This window comes from Schistocerca nitens, chromosome 3 (genome assembly GCF_023898315.1).
Source record: "Schistocerca nitens isolate TAMUIC-IGC-003100 chromosome 3, iqSchNite1.1, whole genome shotgun sequence".
Taxonomy (NCBI): Eukaryota; Metazoa; Arthropoda; class Insecta; order Orthoptera; family Acrididae; genus Schistocerca; species Schistocerca nitens.
The window spans coordinates 903,144,801-903,159,058 of NC_064616.1; the positions used below are offsets into that span (position 1 = coordinate 903,144,801).

Genomic DNA, 14,258 nt, shown 5'->3' on the forward strand with positions numbered 1-14,258 from the left:
TTTCGAATTACTGAAACGTGGACAAACTACGAATCCAGAACTTTAATGCGAACGACTGGATTGAATAAATCAGTCTTTAGCTGATGAATGCCCAGCGATTGTCAACAGAAGAGGCGTTATTCTGCAACACGATAACGCAAGACCGCACTGCACAATACGTACCCTAGAAAAAATTCATGAATGGGGGTGGGAGGTATTGCCTCAGCCGCCACATTCGCTCGATATTGCGTCATCAGAATTCCATTTATTCCGGTCGCTACGACATTTTCTGAGTGGCAAAAACTGTGAAAATCTGGATGATTTCCAAAATGCCTTCTCAAGATAGTGTGTATTTTGCTCAAAATCCAATTGATTTTTATCGACAGGGCATTGAAAATTTAAACATTAGATGGCAAAAAGTTGTTGATAACGAGGATGATTACATCATTGATTAAAAATAAAAACTTGTTAAAAATTTATCTGTTCGAATTTAATGTAAAAAACATTACTTTCCGGTGCCCCTAACGTAGCACTGCCCCTACCAATCTGCACCCGTAGCGAGGTGCGTGTTGAGAACTGCTGCTTGCCCAGGTGACGGCGTTTCTGGATACGACCAGCTACCTAGTGTAACAGGAAACGTGATTCATGCGACCAAGCAACATGTGTCCATTGATCGTCGATCCAATTTCGATGGCTCGATGAAGGGAACTAAGAAAGATTAGGGTTTAATGTCCCGTCGACATCTATGTCATTAGACATGGAGCACAAGCTCGGAATGTTTGAAGGATGGGCCAGGAAATCGCCGGTGCCCTTTCAAAGAAACCATCCCGACATTTTCCTTGAGCGATTTAGGGAAATCACGGATGGTGGAGCGTGGATGTGAACAGCTGTCCTTCCAAAATGCGAGTCCAATGGTCTAACCATGGCGCTACCTCGTTCGGTCAATCTCGATACTACCTTGCCCGGTGTGATCATAGTTGACGACAAATTTCTTTATTTCGCGGCTATGATCGCAAACATTTTAGGTCCTCAGACTATCGTTTTCGATCAGCAATAACCAACTTCAGTCTCGGTACTGATTTGCTGCTACACTTTCTGGATCACTGTTCTATTCGCGACCATGTCGCAGCTTGTGAAATAATTTACGAAGTCATTTCCTCAACATGGGAGCATGTAGGCCTCTCTGCTAAGGAGCCCCAGGTTCAACAATGTACGCTGAACGGTGTCCAAAGAAACATTCGTCCCTCCACCAGCACTGCACTCTGTCGTGAGCTCTACCACAGACCGCCGTCTATTCTGCTTTACAGGAGAAGTCTAGCCTATGACATTCTGGTTCTGTGATGACGCTTGGACGCCCAACACGTTGTCGCCTACTCGTTGGTCCACCGTCCTTCTACCACTTTCCATAGATGCTCACGGTTGAAGCACGCGAACAGCCAACCACTATCGTCTTTTCCGAGATGCTAGTTCTCCGTTGTTGGACCTTAACAGTCCTTCCTTAGTCGCTTCTCCGTTTGTGGCCCGTATCGTCGCTAGAACGATTCCCCATTCGTGTCTCGTCACGCGTCCCCAACGTCACCAGTCGACAGCCAGTCTCTTGGCGGCAGTGGTCATAACGTTTTGTCTCATCAGTGTATGTTACAGCACACTACACCAAGAGTGAAAACAATTTTTCGTTTCGTGGCAGCTACTGTATTTGTACTTTTTATCCTGAAATCGTTCTGATTGATCCCCATACTGTTTTGGGTACAGGGGAATGATTTACCGAACTCAGAAACTCTTTCTACGACCTTTTTCTAATTTATAAAATTATTTGTTGAGCCATTGCCCTCGCTATCTGAAAAGATACTGTGCTCTCTTCTAACGTTTTGGACTTCACAGTGACGCCCGCTTGCCCCTAACTGCAGAGCGATTTCTGCATTTCACCAGGGGAGAGGGTGCCTCGTTTGCTTTCCTGAGGTCTGTGAGATAAACGCATTAGCAGACATTACAGCTTACAAGATATCGAATCGTTGTAATTAATTCCTTGAACGTGTGCATCCTCTAATTTAAAACGAGATTATTAAATATTACCTAGGATAATCATGCTATTTGATTTGATCAGATTTATATGGCTATGTTTTAAAATACAATTTTCGTCACTTAAAGAATATATTACACTAGCTGCAGTGCCCGGCGTTAACCGGGTGTTTAATATATGGCACAAAAAGTGATTGGCGTTTGTCGTATTGGTACTCATAGCGAATGCAAGCCGCATGGAACATTGCAATCGCTTTAAATCGACGGGCATGTTTGAATCACTATTTGTCAACGGAATGCGACGACTGAATGCGTTCTCCCCTGTGTGAAAAGATGGTTAGTTGCGCCATTTGTCGCTACATTTTGCGACAAGTATCGCACTGGAGAATTCATCTTCTATTGCTTCAGCTCAGTTTGCACTGTTTCGAGTAGGGCTGTGCTTGATCACGACTCGAACTGTTGAAACAGTTTATGCCACACTTCGGGAAATCTCGGGTTCTGTTCGGTGATTTGATCGGTCCGTGATCTAGTGACTTTTGTTGGTACTATATTCACCACCTGTCTTAGCGTTTGTATAGCACTGTGAATCTTAATAATAAAAGTAACTGTGGAAATCGGACTAAAGTATCTTCTAGAGTATACGTCATATATCACGAGGGTATCTAATCAACAAATAAGAGTTTACAATCATGTTTCCGGCAATTTCTCGAGCTTTCGCTTGTCCCGTGATCTAGTGACACCTGATGGTACTATATCCAAGACGAGTATTGCCGTTGTAATTATTCTCGCGACAGGAGTTACACTGAGGTGACAAAAATCATGGGATACTTCCTTATGTCGTGTCGGACCTCCCTTTTCCCGGATTATGTCAGCAGGTCGACGTGGTATGGACTCAAAAAGTCGTTGGAAGCCTCCTGAAGAAATAATTAGCCATGCTACCTCTATAGTAGTCTACAATGCGAAAGTTTTGCCGGTGCAGGAATTTGTGCACGAACTGACCTCTCGATTATGTCTCATAAATGTTCGACGTGATGAATTTCGGGAAATTTGGGCGGCCAAACCAGTCGCTCGAACTGTCCAGAATGTTCTTCAAACTAATCGCGAACAACTGTGGCCGGGTGACACGGCGCATGGTCATCCACAAAAATCCCAATGTTGTTTGGTCTCCAAGTAGCCGAATATAACCATTTCCAATCAATGATCAGTTCAGTTTGGCCAGAGGATCCAGTCCACTCCATGTAAACACAGCCCACACCACTATAAAGCCACCGCAAGTTTGCACCGTGCCTTGTTGACGACTTGGGTCCATGGCTTCGTAGGTTTTGCACCCCACTCGAACCCTGCCATCAGCTCGTACCAACTGAATTCGTGATTCAGCCTACCAGGCCACAGTTTTCCAGTCATCTACGGTCCAACCGACATTGTCAAGAGCCCAGGAGAGGCACCGGGGGCGATGTCGTGCTGTTAAAAAAATGGTTCAAATGGCTGTGAGCACTATGGGACTTAACTTCTGAGGTCATCAGTCCCCTAGAACTTAGAACTACTTAAATCTAACCAACCTAAGGACATCACACACATCCATGCCCGAGGCAGGATTCGAACCTGCGACCGTAGCGGTCGCGCGGTTCTAGACTGTAGCGCCTAGAACAGCTCGGCCACTCCGGCCGGCTCGTGCTGTTAGCAAAGGCACTCGCGTCGGTCATCTGCTGCAATTAACGCCGAATTTCACCACACATCCCACACTGATTTCTGCGGCTATTTCACGCAAGGTTGCTTGTCTGTTAGCACTGACAACTCTACGCAAACGCCGCATCTGTCGGTCGTTAATTGAGACCCGTCGGCCACTGCGTTGTCTGTGGTAAGAGATAATGCCTGAAATTTGGTATTATCGGTACACTTTAGACACTGGATCTCGGAACAATGAATTCCCTAACGATTTCCGAAACGGAATTTCCCATGCGTCTTGCTCCAACTACCATTCGGCGTTTAAAGACTGTTAATTCCCTTCTTGCGGCCATAATCACGTCATATGAATCACTTGAATGCAAATGACAGCTCCACCAATGAACTGCCCTTTTGTATCTTAAGTACGTGATTCTTCCGCCATCTGTATATATGCATATCGCTGTCCCATGGCTATTGTCACCTCAGTGTATGGTCAGTTTACAACGATGTATTTCGTCTGGTAGGCATTTAAATTTTCATTAACTTTCTTCATTGTTTCATCTGAATGTAGAAATTTGAAGTAAATCAGGCTAGAACTTCGAAGTAAATCGGTCAAGTACTTTTCGAGACGTTTGGTATCAACCTTTCTCCTTTATATATTACATAAAGATTTTTATATTGTGAATATTAAAAAATATATGGCCTATGTCTGCCCAAATCTTCATTAGGGGGTCCTGTAGAAATATGAAGTAAGTTGGCCGAGAACTTTTAGAGAGTTTTTGTAACAACCTTTCCGCTTTATATATTAGATGCATGTATGTTTCAAGTCAGATTACGAACTCTTTATGTAGGCAGTGATCTACCTTTAGTCTTGAAGGGAATGTATGCAAAATTTCATCAAGATCAGAATAAAACTAGATTTTTGTGAGTTATAAACTAACGTAGACTCTTCTTTATATATATCAATGACTGCTCGTATGTGGTGTGACTTAACATTCAAATTCGTTTGCTTTTTCATAAAGTGGTGCAACAGGGATCCGAGATGCAAGAAGCTGCAGCTAACAGATTTGCTAGTGGCTCCAGTACAGCACATAATGAAAGTTCCACTTATCCTAAAGGAAGTAGAAACGAGGACTGAAGAACCAGCAGAGAGAGAATTGATAGCTCAGATTCTAGAAGTTGAGGAAAACTCCATCAGTAAGTAACAATGTGTGAATGCTTTTATTCTTAATCTTGTTTTACGTAGTTTTCGCAATTTTATGGCAGCGATAACAATAAAATACAGTATGAGAAGTATGTACAGATTAACTAGTCACACAAAAGAGGCGGGACACCGAAATTTAATGGAATGTAGTGAGAGAACGCTCCTTGTGGGTGACAGTACAAAGAACAGTGGGATGTAAGCAGAATGATTCACAATAGTTTACCACTAGCTCCATTATCACTAGCAATGGACAGAGTAGCTGAACTAAAGAAGAGGAACTTTTAATCCTTTAGTCGAAGGTTAAATATGGCAATTAGATAAGTAAATATTAGTGTAGATAGCCATACAAAAAGTAGTACGTATATACAAGATAGAAGTTATGTTGAAACATTCGGTGAACTAAATCGTTTTACCTTGACTCTGACCAATTTATTTTACTGTTTCTGTAGTCAGATATTTCACTTGGACAAACGAGAAAGGTCGCACCTTGTCCTTGCATCGGACCAGACACTTAAAATTATAAGAACTGGATGATCTCTTTACGGCATAATAACTATAATGCAATAAATAAATTTATAATAAAAAGGAAAGGAGAATAATAAAAGCACAGCAGGAAGAAGAAAATTCAGAAAGAGGGCCAAACATAATTATATCTCTCATCACCATCAACAGTATTCTGCCCAAAGACAGATTTTGACGTTGTAACTCGCCATGCTCTCCTGTCTTTTGCCATCCTCTTCAGGTCCACGTAATTTCCGCTTCCCTTTAAGACTATGGATAACAAAATCTGAGAAGCTATGCTTAGTGGTGTGCAAGAGCTCAGGGTGGAGTAAAATCGAAGCTACGGCTGTTTCAATAGGTAAGGAGTTAGTTTATTTTTCGGGGCAGAAAAATGTTAATGTCTCTTATTTCAGTAGATAGAGTATTACGTAGTCGAACTCTTGCAACACAGAAAGGTCTGCCATAAACATTTGTCGCACAACGGAGGCTGAACGTAATTTAGCATCTAGTTGAGTGTTTTTGGTGGTTTCAGTATAAGAATGTATGTTTAAGAACCTACTTGGGGGTCTGTGATGGCGTATGAGACGTCAGAGGACTCATAGTGTGTGGAAATCCAACCTTTGGCTTTACATAAATCATTTTTATCGAAGTATGCATGCGTCTCGCCAAGATTTTTCATGAATGGAAATCGCAATACGACGCCCTTATTTGACAGCAGCTGTACATGTCATTTTCAGGATTCACAGAATGAGTGAGCGCGGTAACCGCAGGGAGCCCTCACTGCTTTTTATGGCAGGAGCTTGACTGTAAAATCCGCTTTTGAAATGCAGTGGTGCTTTTCTGTTGTTATGTATGTATATGAAAGTCAAGAGAGAGCATGAAACCTAATGCCAGCACATAGTGAAAACTTTTAGAAGGGCGGATAGATGAAAAAAGTGGTGCACAAACACTAATGAACTAAATAAGGCGAGGAAATTGGCTGTGGCCTTATGTTGCAGTTTCCCCATTAGTGATTTATGAACACCACTAAAAATATTAAGTAGGGTGTCCTCAGAATAAGAGTCACGTGTCGTAGCCCAACGCCATTTTACTTGATACATCACCTCTGAGAACACTTGCAGGCTGCTGAACTAAACATTACTATACTACGGACGAGGTTGGAAATGCAATACGCAATACTGAGTGCCCCGACCGGGAGCTGCACGCTACCAGCTGTACTCACGTACATCGCAACATTCAACAATGATACATTTTCCCATTTAGCTCGATGACCACTGCACTCATTACGATTTACTCACCTCAGCCACAATGGTAGTATAATACGAGAAAAAGTGCCAGCATGTACGTACACGAACAATTATGTTTTCAGATTGTACGTCTGGACGTGGACTCATTCAAACCTGCACTCCGAACGATCTTGTGACACGGAAAGCATGAATAACTAGTAAAACCAATACATAACATTCAATGAGCGGTTGAAGAAGAACCAAGGAAAGGCATATGACTTCCTCATCTTACTTTTTCAGCAGTTTTCTGGAGATTGTGAAAGCGTGGGAATGCCGAACATGGATATTTCTTGGAAAATTAGCCCTGATCTTTGATTCAGTGTACTGTACCGCTGACAAGGGAATGGTATTATCTCATATGTCGAAAACTGCCCAGAATTTTTTTTATCTAACAAGAATACACCAAGAGAAACACTATGTCAAAAATTTAGATGCTGTGACACACAGAAAGTGATTTTAAAAACGTGGAAAATTGTCAATTTCGTGGCTCGCTAGTCGGCTAGAGAAATGTACACTCCTGCCGAAGCTGGGGCAGACAGTGTGTGCGAAACACAGCAGGCACGTATCCTTGTTTGACATTACACTGGTAAACAGATAACACAGCAGACTGAAATGCGCCGGTTCTTCATCTTGCATAAACCACATGACGCGGAGGACTGCTAGAGATACAGTTTCCAGTAGTCCAAGCAACTTGTCCCTCAAGAAGGTCGTGTGTACTTGGCCGATCAGATGATCATGGGGAACATCACACTAAACGTTGACACTAAACCAATGTTCGTGATTAGCTGCCATGGGACTTATACCCACCCAGGTGTGACTTACGTAAGTTGATGAAGTTACCTCGTTCAACTGAGACCCCATCGTAGGGAATAGCATTGTAGTAGGGATACACTGTATCACATTTTATGCAATGCATGTACTTCAGTATAAATGCTCCATAGGCGATTTATTCACTGTAGTATTCTCTGTTGTTTCGATTCTAGCGTTTGTTCCAAATACTTCTAAATACCCTGTGCAAATAGTAGGAAGGGAAAACGACATGGCCAAAGACAATTTTTACAATACGTTACACAGGTAAAACATTAGACTAATAATCGTGAAGAAATCAGTTCGTCCACCCACAGAGCACCCTCGCCTGCAGCCTATTACCAGTCCACACATGAGTACTGCGACGTCTACAACAGTCCGACGCCTTGGATTCACTGTACCGATCGTCCTCCATACAGTCCCGACTTGGCGCCATCCGATTTTCATCTCTTTCCAAAACTTAAAGAACACCTTCGAGGACTTCACTTTGATAGTGATGAAGCGGTGCAATCATAGATGAGCCTGCGGCTCCGTCAACAAACTCAATGATTCGCTTGTGGCGGTATCAACAAAGTAGTTTCTTGTTGGAGGAAATTTGTTCGTCACCAGGGTGATTACGTTGAGAAATAAATACGTAAACATGAAGAATAAAGAAGTAGAATGTTAATAAAGCTTGTTTTATTTAAGAGTGTCCGCACAAAAAATTCGGAATCTTTAGTTTCCAGCACGTCCTCGTAAAATGGTTTACATCTGTGATCTCGGTAGCGATATGATTTCTAATGCTGGAAACATAAGATTAGTTGGGGTTGTTTGGGGGTCATTGGTATCATCGGATTAGGGAAGGAAGTCGGCCGTGCCCTTTCAAAGGAACCATCCCTGCATTTGCCTGGAGCGATTTAGGGAAATCACGGAAAACCTAAATCAGGATGGCCGCACGCGGGATTGAACCGTCGTCCTCCTGAATGCGAGTCCAATGTGCTAACCACTGCGCCACCTTGCTCGGTCATAAGATTGGTAATCATTTGTCGTCAATCGTATGAAGTTCACAGTGGACTGGTAGTAAATACAACAAAAAAAGTTTTGCATCACCCCAGTTCCCAGAACTCCTAAAGATAGACGTTGACTGTGGATATTGTATCACAGACACAGTCCCTTTGACTGTTCAGAGATGTCACTAAACCCGCCCAAAGAGCCGGCTGGTGTGGCAGAGCGGTTATAGCGCTTCAGTCTGGAACCGCGCGACCGCTACAGTCGCAGGTTAGAATCCTGCCTCGGGCATGGATGTGTATGATGTCCTTAGGTTAGTTATGTTTAAGTAGTTCTGAGTTCTAGGGGACTGATGACCTCAGATGTTAAGTCCCATAGTGCTCAGAGCCATTTTTGAACAGCCCAAAGATGTAAATAACCATGCATGAGCAGCGCCTGTTAGACGGAGGGGGTCCGACAGCCGATCAGTTCCACTCATTCCACCAGGAAAGAGGTAAACGGATCGTTTTGTCTGTAGTTCAACAACCCCTAGACGGTCAGTACCGCGGTTGAATCGCGTCCGCATTGTTACTTTGCGCCAGGAAGGGCTCTCAATAACGGAAGTGCCCAGACGTCTCGGAGTGAACCAAAGCGATGTTGTTCGGACATGCAGGAGATACAGAGAGACAGGAACTGTCGATGATGCCTCGCTCAGGCTGCCCAAGGGCTACTACTGCATTCGATGACCACTATCTACGAATTATGGCTCGGAGGAACCCTGACAGCAACGCCACCATGCTGAATAATGTTTTTCGTGCAGCCACAGGACGTCGTGTTACGGCTCTGCGCATTAGGCTGCATGATGCTCAACTTCACTCCCGACATCTATGGTGAGGTCAATATTTGCAACCACGACGCAGGCCGGTGTGGCCGAGTGGTTCTAGGCGCTTCAGTCTGGAACCGCGCGACCGCAACGCACGCAGGTTCGAATCCTGCCATGGGCATGGATGTGTGTGATGTCCTTGGGTTATTTGGGTTTAAGTAGTTCTAAGTTCTGGGGGACTGATGACCTCACATGTTAAGTCCCATAGTGCTCAGAGCCATTTTTTTGCAACCACGACACCATGCAGCGCCTTACAGATGGGCCCAACAACATGCTGAATTGACCACTCAGGACTGGAATCACGTTCTCTTCAGCGATGAGATCCGCATATGCCTTCATCCAGACAATCGTCGGAGACGTGTTTGGAGGCAACCCGGTCCGGATGAACACCTTAGACACACTGCCCAGCGAGTGCGGCAAGGTGGAGGTCCCTGCTGTTTTCGGGTGGCATTATGTGAGGCCGACGTACGCCGCTGGTGGTGTTGGAAGGCGTCGTAACTGCTGTACGATACGTGATTGCCATCTTCCGACCAATAATGCAACCATATCGGCAGCATATTGGCGAGACATTCGTCTTCATGGACGACAATTCGCACCCCTATCGTGCACATCTTGTGAATGACTTCCTTCAGGATAACGACATCGATCGACTAGAGTGGCCAGCATGTTCTCCAGACATGAACCCTATCGAACATGCCTTGGATATATTGAAAAGGGCTGTTTATGGACGACGTGACCCACCAACCACTCTGAGGGATGTACACAGAATCGCCGTTGAGGAGTGGAACAATCTGGACCAACAGTGCCTTGATGAACTTGTGGATAGTATGCCACGACGAATACAGGCATGCATCAATGCAAGAGGACGTGCTACTGGGTATAAGAGGTACCGGTGTGTACAGCAATCTGGACCACCACCTTTGAAGGTCTAGCTGTACTATGGTATAACATGCAATGTGTGGTTTTAATGAGCAATAAAACGGGCGGAAATAATGTTTATGTTGATCTCTATTCCAATTTTCTGTACAGGTTCCGGAACTTTCGGAACCGAGGTGATGCAAAACTTTTTTGAAAACTTTTTTGCGCATGATGCATCCTATTGCTAGCAGTTTGAGTCGTAACACGACGTCCTGTGGCTGCACGGAAAGCATTATTGAACATTATGGCGCTGCTCTCAGGGTTCCTCCGAGTCATAATCCATAGGTAGCGGTCATCCACTGTAGTAGTAGCCCTTGGGTGGACTGAGCGAGGCATGGCAAAGACAGTTCCTGTCTCTTTGTATCTCTTCCATGTCCGAACAACATCGCTTTGGTTCACTCCAAGACACCTGGACACTTCCCTTGTTGAGAGCCCTTCCTGGCACCAAATAACAATGCGGACGCGATCGACCTCCGGTATTGACAGTCTAGGCATGGTTGAACTACAGACAACAAGAGCCGTGTACCTCCTTCCTGGAGGAATGACTGGAACTGATCGGCTGTCGGACCCTCTCCGTCTAATAGGCGCTGCTCATGCATGCTTGTTTATATCTTTGGGCAGGTTGGGTGACATCTCTGAACAGTCAAAGGGACTGTGTCTCTGATACAATATCCACAGTCAAAGTCTATGTTCAGGAGTTCTGGGAAACGTAGTGATGCAAAACTTTTTTCGATGTGTGTAAATAGTTGGTAGGTGTGTGCATAGATCATACCGAATCTTGTGACAGTGGTCGTTTAAAGCCTTCTAAAGCGACTGGATAATTTCTGAATAAGATGGAATCGACAACTGGACATATGGGACATTTCATGGCATTTCCAAGACGATGGAACAAGTACGATATTTTGTCATCAAAACATTATCGTCTCAGGCCCAATTTCGTCCTCGACGATACATGAACTGGTCCCAAGAGGCAATAAACGTTTTAGCCATGGAGGAAATGACGTAGAAACGTAGTGACACGTGCTTGGCTGGCACTACAATAAATGCCTCTTTACTTGATGCGAGGGAACTTCAAAAAGTAAGTTATACATGACCTCGCAGTCTTAAATGATTGCGCAACAAGAATGGGACGTCGTCAGAAGAGAATATATGTTCTGGGTTTCCTGGAGACGCATTTTTGCTGCGGTGCGGATAACAGGAGGGTCGCAGTGTGGGAGTTAAATGGCACGGCGACTGGAGACGTAGGGCCTACTACAAAGTTGAAGTATGCGGGACATAATGATTCTCGTGGAAAAAACGTCTAATTTGGAAGCAGATTCGCCATGAATTTCTGGCGGTATACAGACCATATGTAATGTCGCATCCACCCGTTGTGAAGATGGCATCAAAAATTTGAGCAAGATAGCACAGACGTGGGTGAAGATGATAGGGAAATAAGGTCATCAACATCGACCACAGACTAAGGGACCAGGCAGTCGAGGAACTGGTTCGTAGTAACTGCAGATTTTCCGATTAAGTCGTTCAAACATTGGTTCTCGAATGGTTCCGAGGCCAAGGAGCAGATTTTGTCATCGAGGAATTGAGCAATAAGTAGAACGTTCCGAACTTTGAAGTGTAGTGCATGATTCAATAAAATTTACTTGGTCTGCAATAATAATGTGTAACTTACTTCCTGTAATTCCCTCGTATTTGCTCGTTTTTCTCTACATCGTTTCAGTAATATTTTTTCGATTGATACTCGTATTTACTGGTGTAGACTACTATACATTCACGCTCATAAAGTGATAGTGTGCCACTTCATACCTCACAAAATCTTTTTCCAAATCACAGCCGTCCATATTATTATTCTAATATCACCACAGACGGCTACAGTTGTAGTAACGAATTCTGCACTCGTAACGACTTGAATCTCATTAAAAAGTAATTTTAGGTATTCATATATGACATAAGCCAGAACTTGGACGGCACCTGATCTTCGATGTCAGTGTATAGAGTCTCTTTTTCAAAACTCCGTCCAGAAATAGTAGCAGTGGGCACACACACAACAGGCAGATTTTGTTGATTTAATCTGGGCTCTCTCTATGTTTCATAGCATAATATGTCATGTGACACACTTTGCAGAAAATAGTTCGTGGCAGAATCAGAGTAGAGTGCCTAACGGAGCAGATAGTTTCCAGTATTTGTAGAGATAATTAGGACTGCATATCTAAGGACTGGCTTGGAGAAACCATACGTTTACCAACTAATATTATACATAAGAATACTCCCTGCTCCTAGTTTAAGATTTGATGACGTGTGAGTTAAAATGTCGTCATAATTGTTAATCACTTTTTCTCTGTTGCAGGGGAGCTAGATGACAAGATGAAATGGTTGAAAAATTTTGAAAGACTTTTGGAAATACAGAGAAACATAGTGTGGCCATCAGTTTTTGAGCTGGACTCTAAAGTCTATGTTCCAGAATTTCTGAAACCTGCACTTATGAAGCAACCGTGTGACAGAATTATTGTTAGTCCTAGAAGGCAAATCATTATCGAAGGTCTATTGCAAGTTTGGGATACAGGAAAGCCACAGGAGATGTACGTCGTCTTATTTGATGACATGCTTTTGATTACACGGAAGAAGAAAGGATTATCAAAAAAGGTATATGCTTGTAAAGTTAAGGAAATATAGTAACCATAACAACAAGATTTTACAGTCGCCTCTATAGAAAAAGATAATACTGAATTCAAAGGCTACTTTACTTCAGTGACACATTTTCCGGTAACTCTCCGTGCGATTTAAAAATGTCGATTACTGGCAGCTAAAGAACTTGCTAAAGTGGAATAATTTGTTAACATTAATTACGATTAGATTCTACTCATATAATCGTTGCCTCCAGTTCGGAGCGAGCTGTTTTAGTATCTGAGACCAGTCGTATATTACTTTCATTTGCCGCATGTGACAAATAATTTAATTTTATAGCTTTCCTCAGCATTGGTACAGGAAAATGATTTCTTCAGAGTATAATCATAATTGCAAAGTTCTTCAGCAATGCATGTCATCCTAACTGTCAGATGATGCTAACCATCAAATAATTATTTTAATTTTATTTATTCATTTAACAGTGCAACAACAGCCATCGTCTAAAAAGTCATTCTCATTGTTGTTGGTAAAATTTCGTATTAGTCATTTTAGTCCTGGAAACTGCTACTATGTAGTGCCATTTTATTCTTTTACACGTTATGAACGACGCACGTATTTGTAATTAAATATTTAAAAAAAAACTTGAAAGGAACTAGGGAAATAAAAGAAATAGAAATCAAAACAAATAACCGTTTAAAATTTGTATTAATATACATAGTAGTTTATGTGCTCAGTCCAATCGATTCCAAAGTAATTTCGAAAAATTTCGCACATCGATTCTCAGATTTATTGTAAACCAAACTGGAATATTCTGCTTGATAAACGATAATAAAAGCCTTCTGGCATGGAAATGGTTTAACAAAGTCACGCTTGAATGGTGAATGCTTGATAGCAAAAGCTTAGAAAATGTAAAAGAGAGAAATGTAAAATCTTCTTGTATCAGTAAAACAAAGCTTCTATTTCCGTTTCTTTCAGAAATCATCCATTTCTGAGAACTGGGCAAGTTCATGCAGCCGTGGGTCACCCTCCAATGAACCTGCAGTGCGCTACATTGTGTACAAACAACCACTCTCACTAGATCGCTTCTTCATTCATGACGTGACAACCCTGGAAAGCGCCAGTTGTCGCTTGGAAAATGCATTTGTTTTAGTGAGCTTGAACAGATTTCAACAAGTTGTTACCATTCACACATTTCAAGCCCCATCTGATCAAGTAAAGGTAAGGCTTGTGCATACGTTACTTGCAGGATTTTTTTTTTTTTTTTTTTTTTTTTTTTTTTGGGAAGCGATGGAAACTAAAGCGTACCGAGCTTGAGGAGATTCTTTATCTGTTTACACACCAGAGAAACACCTTAATCTATGAGCATACACTCCACTGACCTCCTCATCAATGGGACGTTAAATCCTAT

The 14,258-nt window shown here is 42.8% G+C and overlaps 1 protein-coding gene across 1 annotated transcript in view; it reads left to right on the top strand.

The window, feature by feature from the left end:
• LOC126248960 (pleckstrin homology domain-containing family G member 7-like) overlaps positions 1–14,258 on the top strand; it is a 191,069-nt gene that overhangs the window by 98,486 nt on the left and 78,325 nt on the right. The window contains exons 5-7 of the mRNA XM_049950495.1: positions 4,686–4,860; positions 12,573–12,868; positions 13,826–14,068. Coding sequence (XP_049806452.1) covers positions 4,686–4,860; positions 12,573–12,868; positions 13,826–14,068 — 714 coding nt within the window. The remainder of the gene's footprint in view (positions 1–4,685; positions 4,861–12,572; positions 12,869–13,825; positions 14,069–14,258) is intronic.